Source organism: Mus caroli, chromosome 10 (assembly GCF_900094665.2).
Source record: "Mus caroli chromosome 10, CAROLI_EIJ_v1.1, whole genome shotgun sequence".
Taxonomy (NCBI): domain Eukaryota; kingdom Metazoa; phylum Chordata; class Mammalia; order Rodentia; family Muridae; genus Mus; species Mus caroli.
Window position 1 is genome coordinate 120,976,921 of NC_034579.1, and position 13,569 is coordinate 120,990,489.

A 13,569-nucleotide genomic window follows, 5' to 3' on the forward strand; every position below is an offset into this window, starting at 1 on the left:
TTAACGCTGAACGGCTCCACCGGCTCAGTGCAGTTTAGCCACCACCTGCCTTGCTCTCTGTAACATGCTGGCTTGGTAGGTGAGCTCCTGCCTCAGATACTTTGTCTTGCCACATCCAATGCTGGAAAAATCTATTCTGGTTTATCCCAATGGCTTGTTCACCTTCACAGCCCCCTCCTTCTCACCCCTCCTTCCTCTTTCCTGGAAGAGTGATGGTGGTATCTGAGAGCCAGTCTCACACAGCTTTGCCTTGAACTCTCTATGCACTTCAGGATGATCTTGAACTCGGATTCCATGCTTCCATTACCTAAACTCTAGGATTGCTCATGTGCACCAGTATTCCTAATTTTCCTTCACTTCTTCTTTTTTTTAAAGATGTATTTGTTTATTTTATGTATATGAGTACACTGTAGCTGTACAGATGGTTGTGAGCATTCCTGCTCGCTCGGTCTCTGCTTACTCCTGCCCAAATATTTATTTATTACTATAAATAAGTACACTGTAGCTGTCTTCAGATGCAACAGAAGAGGGCTTCAGATCTCTTTACAGATGGTTGTGAGCCATCATGTGATTGCTGGGATTTGAACTCAGGACCTTCAGAAGAGCAGTCATTGCTCTCAACCACTGAGCCATCTCACCAGCCCTTTCCTTATGATTAAACATCATCAGTAGTTAATCCTATCAAGAAGCTACTGGGGGCGCAGAGGCCTAGGATGGTTACACTGAGAAAGCCGACTTCCGGCGTGGAGTTCTTTCGCAGCGTTTGAGCGGCTGAGCTCTCGAGCGATGCGGCAGAAGTATTACGTTGAAGCAGCTGCTCGGGGCCTGGTGGGAAGCTGCCCGGGCCAGGCCCGGTACCTCCTATGGGCCTACAGTTCGACACACGAGGATAACAGCACTTTTCAGGAAACATGTCCACACTGCTTCCAATTGTTGGTTCTGGATAACTCTAGAGTGCGCCTCAAACCTAAAGCCAAACCGACACCAAAGATACAGAAACTTCTTTGTTTTGTTTTTGGTTTTGTTTTTTCGAGACAGGGTTTCCTGGAACTCACTTTGTAGACCAGGCTGGCCTCGAACCCAGAAATCCGCCTGCCTCTGCCTCCCAAGTGCTGGGATTAAAGGCGTGCGCCACCACCGCCCGGCCAGAAACTTCTTAATCGAGAAACAAGAAATGATACACTCAGTTTTAAAGAAGCGAAACTGTTGAGAAAGTATAAAGACCCTGCAAGGGCTGGAGAGATGGCTCAGCAGTTAAGAGCACTGACTGCTCTTCTGAAGGTTCTGAGTTCAAATCCCAGTGACTACATGGTGACTCACAACCATCCATAATGGGATCTGGCACCCTCTTCTGGTGTGTCTGAAGACAGCTACAGTGTACTTACATATAATAATAAATAAATCTTTATGAAAAATAAATAAAGACTCTACAAGTGTGCTGCTGGTTACCTGTAGAACATGCAACAGAACAGTGAGACACCATGGTAAGAGTAGATGCTTCCTGTGGGCTCTGAAGAGCAATGCTGCCACTGCTGCCAACAAAGCCAGCCGGAAGACGCCGAAGAGAACGGCTCCAGGCTCTGCAAACCTTGGTCAGAGGACAAATGGTTCCAAAGGCAAGAGTCCCTCCTTGACCATCAGAACACCTACATCTGTACAGTCAACACTCATTTGCTCCTCAAGGAATGGGAGCAAAAGAAAGAAACACATCTCTCAACTAAAAGCACTGCTTAGTCAGAGTGCATCTGACAAGAACCCAAAGCTGGACTTCAGGCACTTCTAGTGCAGCTTTTGTCCTCGCTTTGATGTCTGAGCACATGGAAACTAAGTCAAAAGCAAGCTGTTCTCTTCACCCTTCAGTGCTGTGGGAAGTGCCTCATTAAACCAAGCCTCCTCGGCCTCCCTGGTGAATGTGAAGACCAAAAAGTAAATGACCAAAGGGAAAGGTACTGCTGCAGCTACACCTACAGCTCTATCTTATCTCCAGGACCAACAGAGCAGAAGGAACCCCAGCCTACAGGTTGTTCTCTGAGCTCCACATGAGTGCCCACCCTGCAGTAGATGAATAAATGTAATAAACGGCTTTGAAAACTAAAAAAAAAAAAAAAAAAGAAGAAGCTACTGGGGCTGTAGAGCTGGTTAAGCGCCCTGGCTGCTCTCCTGTTAGGACCTGGGATCAATTTCCATCTGCCCACATGCTTGCTCATAACCATCAGTAATTCCAGTTCCAGGAGATCCGATATCCTCTTCAGACCTCCACAATCACCAGGTATGCATGTCACCAGGTATGCATGTGGTGCACATTAATACATACATACATGTGAGCAAAACACTCATATACATAAAGATAATGTTTTTCAGAAGCAGCAGCTACCCTGGGGATGGGCGTGAGAACGCACATCTTTGATCGGAGAACTCAAGGCAGAAACAGGAGGGGGATCCCTGAGTTCCAGGCCAGTCATATCTACAGAGTGAAACCTACATGGGGGACAGGAAGAAAGAGGCTACCCAGAGCTGAATTGTTGGATGAAGCTCAGTTGGTAGAGTGTACACTTGGCAAGCATAAGGCTCCCTCCTCAGGTATGATGTCATGTGCCTGAAATCTAAGCACCGAAAAGGTGGCCTGGCCTCTGTAGGTACTGCCACACACATGGTATACATACTCATTCACGAACATGAGTAAAAATAAAATCTTTTCTCCTTTTTTGTTTTGTGTTGCTTTTCAAGATAGGGTATCACTGCATAGTCCTAGTTGTCCTGGAACTCACTTTATAGACTAGGCTGGCCTCAAACTCAGAGATCTGCCTGCCTCTGCCTCCCTGTAGAGGAATTTTAATCCAGCCACATGTCTTCCCTGGCAAGGGATCACATCCAAAGACCTTCTAGGTATGTGGGATCCAGCTGGAATGACACACCTTTAATCCTTCTGGGTGGGATACAGACACATCCTTAGCTCACACCTTTAAACCCAAATTAGAGAAACAGCAGTGTTTGAAAGTGATGTGTAGGGCTGGTGAGATGGTTCAGCAGGTAAGAGCACTGACTGCTCTTCTGAAGGTCCTGAGTTCAAATCCCAGAAACCACATGGTGGCTCCACCAGCCTGGTCTACAAAGTGAGTTCCAGGACAGCCAGGGCTACACAGAGAAACCATGTCTCAAAACAAAAAACAAAAACAAAACAAAAAAACAAAAACAAAAAACCACTCCCAAGTGCTGGGATTAAAGGTGTGTGCCACAACCGCCTAACTTTTTTTTCTTTTTCTTTTTTATTTTATTTATTATTTTTTTTAAAGATTTATTTATTTATTATATGTAAGTACACTGTAGCTGTCCTCAGATACTCCAGAAGAGGGCATCAGATTTCGTTACAGATGGTTGTGAGCCACCATGTGGTTGCTGGGATTTGAACTCTGGACCTTCGGAAGAGCAGTCGGCGCTCTTAACCACTGAGCCATCTCGCCAGCCCCCTTTTTCTTTTTAAAAAGGATTTTATTTTGCAGTGGTGGTGCACATCTTTAATGTTAGCATTTGAGAGGCAAAGGACAGCCTGGTCTACAGAGCAAGTTCCAGGACAACCAGAGATACAGGTGGGAGGGGGGTTAGAAGGAGGGAGGGGAGGGGAGAGAGAGAGAGAGAGAGAGAGGAGAGAGAGAGAGAGAGAAACAGAAGGGGAAGAGGGGGAGAAGCCAACTTAGAGGCAGACGAACAGGAAGAAGAGCCGGATCCTGTGTGGTTTTAAACAACCACAAGTAGCTAAGATTTTCACAAGGTTAGAATAACTGGGGTAAAGCTTCTATCATTATCAATTGGCTCTGAAACTATTGTATTGACATCTTGTAAATTGTGATCTTATTGTTATATAAATCTGATTTGATAATTAAGCTCTAAGAGTCGTGTTTCTACTGGTAACTAGGTGTTGAGATGGCTGACTGTGGGGTGTGTGGGGTGCTGCGTGGAAGTGAGAGGAACTCGGGGGGCGGGGCTTGCCCGAGAGATAGCCCAGTGGGAGCCCTATGGCCATGCAGGGCCGGAGAGTTGTTAGGCCAAGAGACCACATGAGTGAGATCACCTGTTGAGGGGGCTAGCCCCAGAGAGTTGTAGCCACGACAGGAGCGCTGGAGTGTGGACTGGCCCCGCTGAGAGTTGGCAAGTTTTTTAAAAACTATTTCCCACTTGCCTCTGCCTCCTAAATACTGGGATTACATGTGCCACCATACCTGATTTAAAAAAAAAAAAAAAGGTTTACTTATTTTATATGAGCCACCATGTAGTTGCTGGAAATTAAACTCAGGACCTCTTAAAGAACAGTCAGCGTTCTCAACCGCTGAGCCATCTCTCCAACTCATACCTGACTCTTTTTAGCCAGTTGGCTTTGTGCAACAAAGACTTGGTCTCTGATGAAAGTCCCAAGCATATAGGAAATGAATATTTATTGAACAGGGCTAGAGAGATGGCCCAGCAGTTAAAAGTACTGGCTGTTTTTCCAGAGGACCCAGGTCCTATGTCTGGTAACTACACTGGGTCTCAAATCCATCTGTAACTCCAGTTCCAGGGGACCTGGTGCCCTTTTCTGGGTTCCATGAACACAATGTGTGGTGCACAATCATATATGAGCAGGCAAAACATCCATGCCACATAAAATAAAGTAAAATTTAAAATTATTATATTCTAGTCCCTGTTCTTTTCATCTAAGGGTCCAGTCTACTTTAATAAGACTCATGAGTTTAACTAATTTATGATGGTTAAAGAAACTTTTCCCTCCCAAGATTGTTTTTGTTGTTGTTGTTGTTGTTTTTGTTTTTAATTGTAGCCCTGACTATCCTGGAACTCACTCTGTAGACCAGGCTGGCCTTGAACTCAGAGATTCACCTACCTCTGCCTCCTGAGTGCTGGGACTAAAAGTGTGTGCCACCACTGCCCAGCAAGAAACTCAGCATCCTTCGTGGCAGCCACTAACTGTTCCATCTCTGAGTCCAGTCCCTGGAACTCTGACTCAATGATCCCCCATTGACTACCTTGTAAAAATTATTTTGGCTGCCAGGCGTGGTGGTGCATGCCTGTAATCCCAGCACTCGGGAGGCAGAGGCAGGCGGATTTCTGAGTTCGAGGCCAGCCTGGTCTACAGAGTGAGTTCCAGGACAGCCAGGGCTATACAGAGAAACCCTGTTTCAAAAGAACAAAACAAAACACACACACACACACACAAAAGAACAAAACAAAACACACACACACACACACAAAAATTTATTTTGGCTTTTCTATGCCCAATACATGAAGACCTTCCATTTCTTATTAGCTTCAGCACTATAGCTGGGCAGATACTGAGGTATTCTAACCCACATATGCTGACCTGGCCTACTTCCCAGCCACATGGCATTACCCGCCATCTTGGTCTTGCCCTGGCTGCTCCTGCTCCCCTGGCGTCTTCATGGCGACTCCCCTGGAGCCCTGTACCAGCCATGTGGCAGGCATAGAATAGTATGAACAGGTTCAATACGTTGCAATCTGGTCGATGAACAAGCTTAGCTTAAGGCCTAGGCATTTATTAATTAATAATAAGCTTCTGAAAACTGGGCCTTGGGTGGAAAAGCTTGTGGCTACACCACCCACCTGTTATGACTAATTGCTTTTCTGGCTTCTGTAACTTACTTACACAGATACCCAAAGTTTTTTTTTGTTTTTTTTTTTTTTAATGTAAGTATACTGTAGCTGTCTTCAGACACCCTAGAAGAGGGCATCATGTGGTTGCTGGGATTTGAACTCACGACCTTCAGAAGAGCAGTCAGCGCTCTTAACCGCTGAGCCATCTCTCCAGCCCGCAAAGATTGTTTTTGTTTGTTTTTAGTTTTTTTTGAGACAGGGTTGTTTTTTGTTTGTTTGTTTGTTTGTTTTTGTGGCCCTGTAGACCAGGCTGGCCTTGAACTTATTAGAAATCCACTTGTTTCTGCTTCCTAAGTGTTGGGATTAGTGGCATGTGCCACCACTGCCTGGCCAAAGTTTGTTTTTTGTTACCCTAACCACTTAACTTGGGAGAACAGACCAGTTTCTACTTGCTTGCATAGACATTAAAGGTCTTCCTGTGGTTTTCCCCTTTAAAAACCCTCCCCCTGCCCCTCCTTCAGGACATGCCTCAGACTGAGCTTTAAAGCTGTCACCCTGCTAGGAGCTAATCAATAAATCCTTTGATTATACTTAAATTGAGTCTATGGTCTTTCCCAGGAGTCACAGACTCTAACACATTAAGCAGACATACCCTCATCCCTGAATGCAAGAATAAACTTTGGGAGTCAGCAAGATGGCTCAATAGACAATGAACACACACAGTAGATAAATGTAATAGAAAAAATTTAAGGTGAGGGGCAGAAAGATGACTAAAGACTTGTTCCCAGCATCCATATGGTGGTTCACAACTATCTATAACTCCAGTTCCAGATGACTCTCTTCTGACCTCTTTCATTGCTGGGACACAAACACATATGCAGTTCAAATACTCATACACAGGGGCTGGTGAGATGGCTCAGTGGGTAAGAGCACCCGACTGCTCTTCCGAAGGTCCAGAGTTCAAATCCCAGCAACCACATGGTGGCTCACACCCATCCGTAAAGAGATCTGGCGCCCTCTTCTGGAGTGTGTCTGAAGACAGCTACAGTGTACTTACATATAATAAATAAATAAATCTCAAAAAAAAAAAAAAAAACCAAATACTCATACACAGAAAATTTAAAAGTCTTAAAAAAAATGTCTCGGAGGGCCAGCTGTGGTTGATTCATGCTCATCCCAACCAGAACCTTCCCTCATAGGCCCATGTCACATAGGCTTGGTCACATCTGGGGCACTCTTTTGGAGGTGTTTAGGAACTGGGAGCCTTAGGAGGCAGCTTGACTATCAGATGTAGGTCACTAGTGGAAAATGCAAGCACTGTTGGTTCCAACTGGTTAGGAAGTTTATTTGTTGTGAGAGGGTCCCATGTACTTCAAGCTGACTGGTCTTGAACTATGTGGCTGCGGATGACCTTGAAATTCCAACCTCCACCCCTCCCCTCCAAGAACTGGAATTACAGGTGTGTACCACACCTTGATTATGCTACATGCACATTAAGTGTGCTGGTTGGTTTTAATGTCAGCCTGACACAAGCTAGAGTCATTTGGGAAGTGGGAACTTCAACAGAGAATCCCCACCAGATTGGCCTGCAGTGCATTTTTTGAAATTGATGATTGATGCAGGGAAGCCCCTGGGCTGGAGGTCCTGGAAGCTGTTAGCAAGGAGGGCAGAACAAGTCTTGTGGAGCAAGACAGGAAGCACAACTCCTCCATAGTCTCTGCTTCCTGCCCTGACTTTTCTCAGTAAGGGACTGGGAACTGGAAGTCAAAAATGAAATCAACTTTTCTCCCCAAATTCCTGTTGGGCATAGTGTTTTGTCACAGCAAAAGGAACCCTGAGCCTGGCGTGGTGGCGCACGCCTTTAATCCCAGCACTAGGGAGACAGAAGCAGGCAGATTTCTGAGTTCGAGGCTAGCCTGGTCTACAAAGTGATTTCCAGGACAGCCAGGGCTACACAGAGAAACCCTGTGTTGAAAAACCTGAGACACTAGACAAACAATTCTACCTGATGTAAAGCTCCACCTTCCAGTTAACTTAAGAACTACCAATTCCCCAGCTCCAGAGTGCTAGAATTACAGATGTGTGCAGTCGTACCCAGCTCCTGTCCAGCTGCTGCTTCAGATTGTCCAGTGCAATGGATAAAGCCTGTTATGTCTCTGACATCTTGAGTTCCACCATGCCTTCCTGGCCACGAGGGGAGGATCAACTGTGGATCAAAATTAGCCCTTCTTCCCTTAAACTGTTTCTGTTGGGACTAAGCTCAGGCAGGTTGGAAAAAATTAACTAACACAGCATACAAGAGGCACTAAATTCAATCTCCAGCACTACATAAAATGTTCACAGTAAAAAAAAAAAGCTCGAGTTAGAGACATGGCTGAACAATTAAGAGTGCCTTTAGCCTTCAGAGGACTCAGGTTTGTTACTGCTCAAAACCTTTGTGAGTCCAGTTCCAGGGTATCCCAACACCCTCTTCTGGCCACTATGGGCACTGCATATACATGGTGTTTAATAAAACAACTTAAAAACAAGCTAAATGTGCAAACTAAAACATGATGCTATAGTGGTAGGCAATGAATACTATCTTCCTCACACACACTAATTCTGGGGTAATCAAGAAGGAAAGTCTAAGAGTCAGGATGTGTGCAAAGGCAGCCCAGTACCTCACTGGTCTCCACTTCAGCTGAACACCAGCCTACAACACTTACTCAGTTATGTACTGAGTGTGGTATGTACTGAGTGTGGACACCTCAGAAGCAAATTAGATAGGATTCTAGGCTACAGCAAGACCTCCCTCAACTACATCTCCTAAAAAGCAACAAAACCTAGTGGAAAGGGTAACACTTGTACCAGGTTAAACAGAGTGGGCTGCTGGCTTTGACATTCATCTGAAGGGAGCTGGAGATTGCTCAGTGCACACACTGCTTACAAAGAACCCTAGTTCAAATCCCAGCATCCAGCCAGCTACCATACAAACTATCAGCTCCATATGATCCAGCATCTCTGGCCTCTCTGCAGGCACCAGCCCCTCCATCCACACTAAAATGGAACTTCAAAGCTAGCCTGTAGTCTTTTGTTTTTTCAAGACAGGGTTTCTCTGTGTAGCCCTGGCTGTCCTGGAACTCACTCTGTAGACCAGGCTGGTCTCCAACTCAGAAATCAACCTGCCTCTAGCCTGTAGTCTTATTCTGCTTGTGACTTTCCCTTAAGTTAGGAGATGGATGCCTGACACCTAGGTGACCTTCCTAGAGGTGTGGAAATTGATATTCTGACTATATTCCAAACAAGTAACGTGACAGGTTAACTTCAGAGCCTGAAGCTGATCTGTACTTAAGCTGACCTTGAACTCCCAAATGCTCAGTTTGACAGTTTTGGATTATCGAGGCAAAAAACAAAAATTGCTCCCCCGGAATTGGGAGTTGATAGTTTTAAGGTGCAAAGAACTAAAGCCAGGTCTTCTGAATAGTCAGTGCTTTTAATCATCTCTAGTCTCTCCTTAACTACATAAATGCAACATAGGTGTGCCTAGTGACCTTAGAAAGGTCAAAGACATTGAAACCCTTGAAGGTTGGGAATGGATATAAGCCACCACATGGGTACTCAGACTGGACTGAAGATAAAGGTACTTGCTACCAAGCCCGATGTTTGCAGTTTTATCCCAGACCCATAGTGGAAGGGTGAGCTGACCCCTGAAATTTGTCATCCATACCATGGTCATGTTAAGAGTTGCTGCCCCAGGGCTGGTGAGATGGCTCAGCAGGTAAGAAAGAGCACCCGACTGCTCTTCTGAAGTTCCTGAGTTCAAGTCCCAGCAACCACATGGTGGCTCACAACCATCCCTAAGGAGATCTGACTCCCTCTTCTGGTTGTGTCTGAAGACAGCTACAGTGTACTTACATATAATAAAATCTTAAAAAAAAAAAAAAGTTGCCCCTTATCAATGAGGAAGAACTCATTTCCCAACTAGCAACAAAACTGCCAAGGTCAGCCCAGGCTAGGAGAACTTACTTTAAATCCAGAAATGCAGGGGGCTCACATTAAAAATGCAGGCGACCTTGTCACTAACATAGACCCTGACCTATAATTCTCACCTTAGATTTTCTGTCAATAGCTTTGCTTTCAACTTGGATTAAAGGGTTTTGTTTTTTTCGAGACCAGACTCAGAAATCTGCCTGCCTGTCTCAGGTGCTGGGATTAAAGGCGTGAGCTACCACGCCTGGCTGGATTAAAGGTTTTGCAAATAGGACCATGCCTAGGTCCTTAAAACACTACTCTCCTTTCTTGCTGCTGTATTCCCTGGATAAACATTTAGAAATCCTTTAGCCCAAGGTACCAACTGGCTCAGCTTTCAGATAAAGGTTAAGTGGTCAACTTAGCCAGAGATGGTTGACTCATGGGCACTGAGGCATCTAGGTTCAAAGCTAGCAAGACATGAAGGCATGAGACCATGCCTCAAAACAAGAAATTAAACTGGCTTAAAACTTTAACATCCGGGCTGGTGAGATGGCTCAATGGGTAAGAGCACACCCGACTGCTCTTTCGAAGGTCCAGAGTTCAAATCCCAGCAAACCACATGGTGGCTCACCATGTGGTGAGCCATCCGTTAACAAGATCTGATTCCCAGGCTGGTGAGATGGCTCAGTGTAAGAGCACACCCGACTGCTCTTTCGAAGGTCCAGAGTTCAAATCCCAGCAACCACATGGTGGCTCACAACCATCCGTAACGAGATCTGGCGCCCTCTTCTGGAGTGTCTGAAGACAGCTACAGTGTACTTACATATAATAAATAAATAAATCTTAAAAAAAAAAACAAAAAAACACCAATAAACAGAAACCCTGGCTTGTCTTACAAGGATCCAGGTGATCCACAGAACCCTGTCCAAAAGCTGAGCCCAGTGAACACACTTATAATCCCATGGCTTGCTAGGAGTTGAGGTGGCATAAACAGAATCCATGGAGCTCACTGCTGGCCAGCCTGCAGAGAATGCCTTAGAGAATAAGGTGTACAAAGCCCAAAGCACCAAGTTCTGCACTATGGACCCCCAAAATGCACACAAGAGTCTTGACATAAACACACTCCAATGCCATGTAAAGTACAACTTCCATTTTATTTTTCCAGGGTAGTTTCCTTCTGTCCTTACAAAACGGCCTCTTTACATGGGCTTTGGTGGAGGTCGAGGTGCAGCGCCCTGAAAAACAAGAGATGAGCTAAATTAGAAATGAGGTACTCAATCTGCTGTGGTTGCCTACTTAACTCCAGTGCTCTAGAGACAGAAGAATCTGAGTCCCAGGTGAGCGAAGGCCAGCGAGACTTCCCACCCACCCATGTAGTTCACGATAGAGCACTTACCAGCATTAAGTTGAGGACCCAGCACCTCAAACCAAAGAACCCAACCACCACCCGCCTAGCATCACTAAAAGTGTTTCAGGCTATGCAAAATAGACAAGCATTTTTAAAATTTAAATGTAGGTCGTAGCTGCCTCAACAGACTAAATAAAACCTTAATGGATACTTCTCTGGGTAAGACTATGTATGTCCCAAGTTAAAATAATTTACTTACAGCAGGTCTGAATCGTGGTGGGGGTGTCCGGTCCTTCCGGGCTTCTCGGGATCGATTCCTGACGACCTTGCTATGGATGGCACAGCTCACGCAATAATGCAGCTTGACGTAGAGCTTGGGAAGCACGTAGGCTGAGAAATCGAGAAGCAGTTTAGACAGACACCCTTTCCTGTGATTCTCTTATTCAGAATTACCCTAACCTCCAAGTATGTGCAGTTTTACTGATAAATGACACCCAATGAAAACCAAACTGAGAAACCAACACTACACCCAACATACACCAAGAGTTCCAACTCTTGGGGCCAAGGCATCCTCAAAAGTGGGCCACACAATATGAGAATATCTCAAGTTAGGGAGTCTCACTCTGCTAGCTGGCCTCATGGTTACCACTGTTAGGTCAAGAAAAAACAAAACAATGAACAGACAGACAAAACCCAACTAGATGCTGTGGTGCACGCCTTTAATCCCAGCACTAGGGAAGATCTCTTGAGTAGGTCTACACAGTGAGTTCCAAGACAGCCAAAAACCAAGTCACAAACTGCCTAAACCAGTCTTTGCCCGTTTTAAAAGCTGTTCGGTTTTTTTCAGTAACTAAAGAATTATGCTTTTTCTGATCCTAAGAAGGCAGTCACTCACTGGGATGGAATGCAGGGGTTTGCCTACCATGCATGAGCCTCAATCCCCACCCCAAGAGAAAAACGAAGTTAAAACCCCAACGTTAAACCTGCTTAACAAAAGGCACCTTCTACCCAAGCTGAAGACAACGAGCCATACACACCTCCTCACTCTTCGTCCCTGTACAAATCACGGCTGTGGCTCACTTACCGTCGAAGACGCTTGCTTCGGATATGTCCCTGACGGCAGCGGCTTCTACAATGTTCCGAATGACAAACTTTTTGATGGCCTTATCCTTGGGCACGCACCGGGCGCAGTTCGTGCAGCGAATGGGCTGCACATGGCCGCGGCCCTTTTTGGCACGACCGTTGTTTCTTCTTTTTTTGGTCTGAGAATGGAAAGAGACACTATTGGAAAGGGGGCGAGAATTCAGCCCTTCCTGGACGGCCGCCACCCGCAGCCCCGACAGAGACCCGTACAAGTCCGGGGCACGCCAAGTCCGGGCTGGACGGTCCCTCTGTCACTTTCTTCTCCAAGACTCTGACTCTCAGGTCCCTACCGTCCAAAGATCTACTTCTACCCCAGTCCCCAGGCCCGCGCGCTCACCACGCGGCGACACTCACCATCTTGGAGCCAAGACTCGAAAGAGGATCCGGCGGCTCGCCCGACCCGCTTATATAGTACGAGATCCCTACGCTCACGCCGGAAAAAAAACCCTCAGCGACCTGTAATTCTATTTACTCTCTAGCAGCTATTATGCTCGAAATTACCTAATTACTTAGAGTTTCCTGTGAAATGTAGGGTTGTGATAAGTCCCTAGAAATGGTCTATGACGAAAAATATCAATGGAACTATTTAACCCTCCGGCGGAAGATTAAAACGTTATATGACAAAACAGGAAGTGACTATAAGGCTCTATAACATCCGGTTTACGTTAGTTCCAGAGCGGAAGTTATCCGGAATTCGGACGAACACTCCCTAGTGTGGGAGGACAAAAGAGATGCATTGTGGGAGTTGTAGTACGACTTGGAGAGGTTCTCTCTAGCCCGCAGTAGACGGACTAAAGGCGGCGCTACACCACCTTAAGACGCCATGATTTATTTCTTTGAAATGTGTGTTCTAAGTATAGGAATCAGAAATAGAAGACCTGGGAGAAACAAACCATTTTGTAAATGAGTCTTTCCAAATAGAGGCTTCGAGTGTTAGGATTAGGCCACCACGCTGGGCTTGAACCACCATTTTATTTCCAGATCCTGTTAACACAGATGAAGCACTTTAGTTAGTACATTTTATGTACCAACACAATTTAACTGATCAAGTTTATCAGATAGTTATTTATTTTGAAACATAGTCAAGTAGTCCAGGTTGACCTGGAACTTATTTGGTAGCCAAGTGTGACCTTGAATTTCTTTTTCTCTTTTTTTTTTTGTTGTTTTTCGAGACAGGGTTTCTCTGTGTAGCCCTGGCTGTTCTGGAACTCACTTTGTAGACCAGGCTGGCCTCGAACTCAGAAATCCCCCTGCCTCTGCCTCCCAAGTGCTGGGATTAAAGGCGTGCACCACCATGCCTGGCATGACCTTGAATTTCTTTCTTTTTTGTTTTGTTTTGTTTTTTNTTTTTGTTTTTCGAGACAGGGTTTCTCTGTATAGCCCTGGCTGTCCTGGAACTCACTTTGTAGACCAGGCTGGCCTCGAACTCAGAAACCCGCCTGCCTCTGCCTCCCAAGTGCTGGGATTAAAGGTGTGCGCCACCTCCGCCCGGCGACCTTGAATTTCTTATTTTCTTGAGTCTACCT

The 13,569-nt window shown here is 45.6% G+C and overlaps 2 protein-coding genes across 2 annotated transcripts; one reads left to right on the forward strand and one right to left on the reverse strand.

The window, feature by feature from the left end:
• Positions 1-786: 786 nt before the first annotated feature.
• LOC110304038 (UPF0711 protein C18orf21 homolog) lies at positions 787-1,783 on the forward strand. Its single transcript, XM_021175291.1, has 3 exons — positions 787-1,011; positions 1,150-1,216; positions 1,419-1,783. Exons 1-3 carry the CDS (start codon positions 787-789, stop codon positions 1,781-1,783), a joined length of 657 nt encoding a protein of 218 aa, XP_021030950.1.
• An 8,904-nt stretch (positions 1,784-10,687) lies between these two features.
• On the reverse strand, positions 10,688-12,491 carry Rps26 (ribosomal protein S26). The gene is made up of 4 exons (XM_021174494.2): positions 12,398-12,491; positions 11,985-12,162; positions 11,160-11,290; positions 10,688-10,787 (listed from the first exon to the last, which is right to left on the reverse strand). The coding sequence occupies exons 1-4, from the start codon at positions 12,398-12,400 to the stop codon at positions 10,752-10,754; spliced, it is 348 nt and encodes a 115-aa protein (XP_021030153.1). The 5' UTR covers positions 12,401-12,491; the 3' UTR covers positions 10,688-10,751.
• Between the last annotated feature and the right edge of the window lie 1,078 nt (positions 12,492-13,569).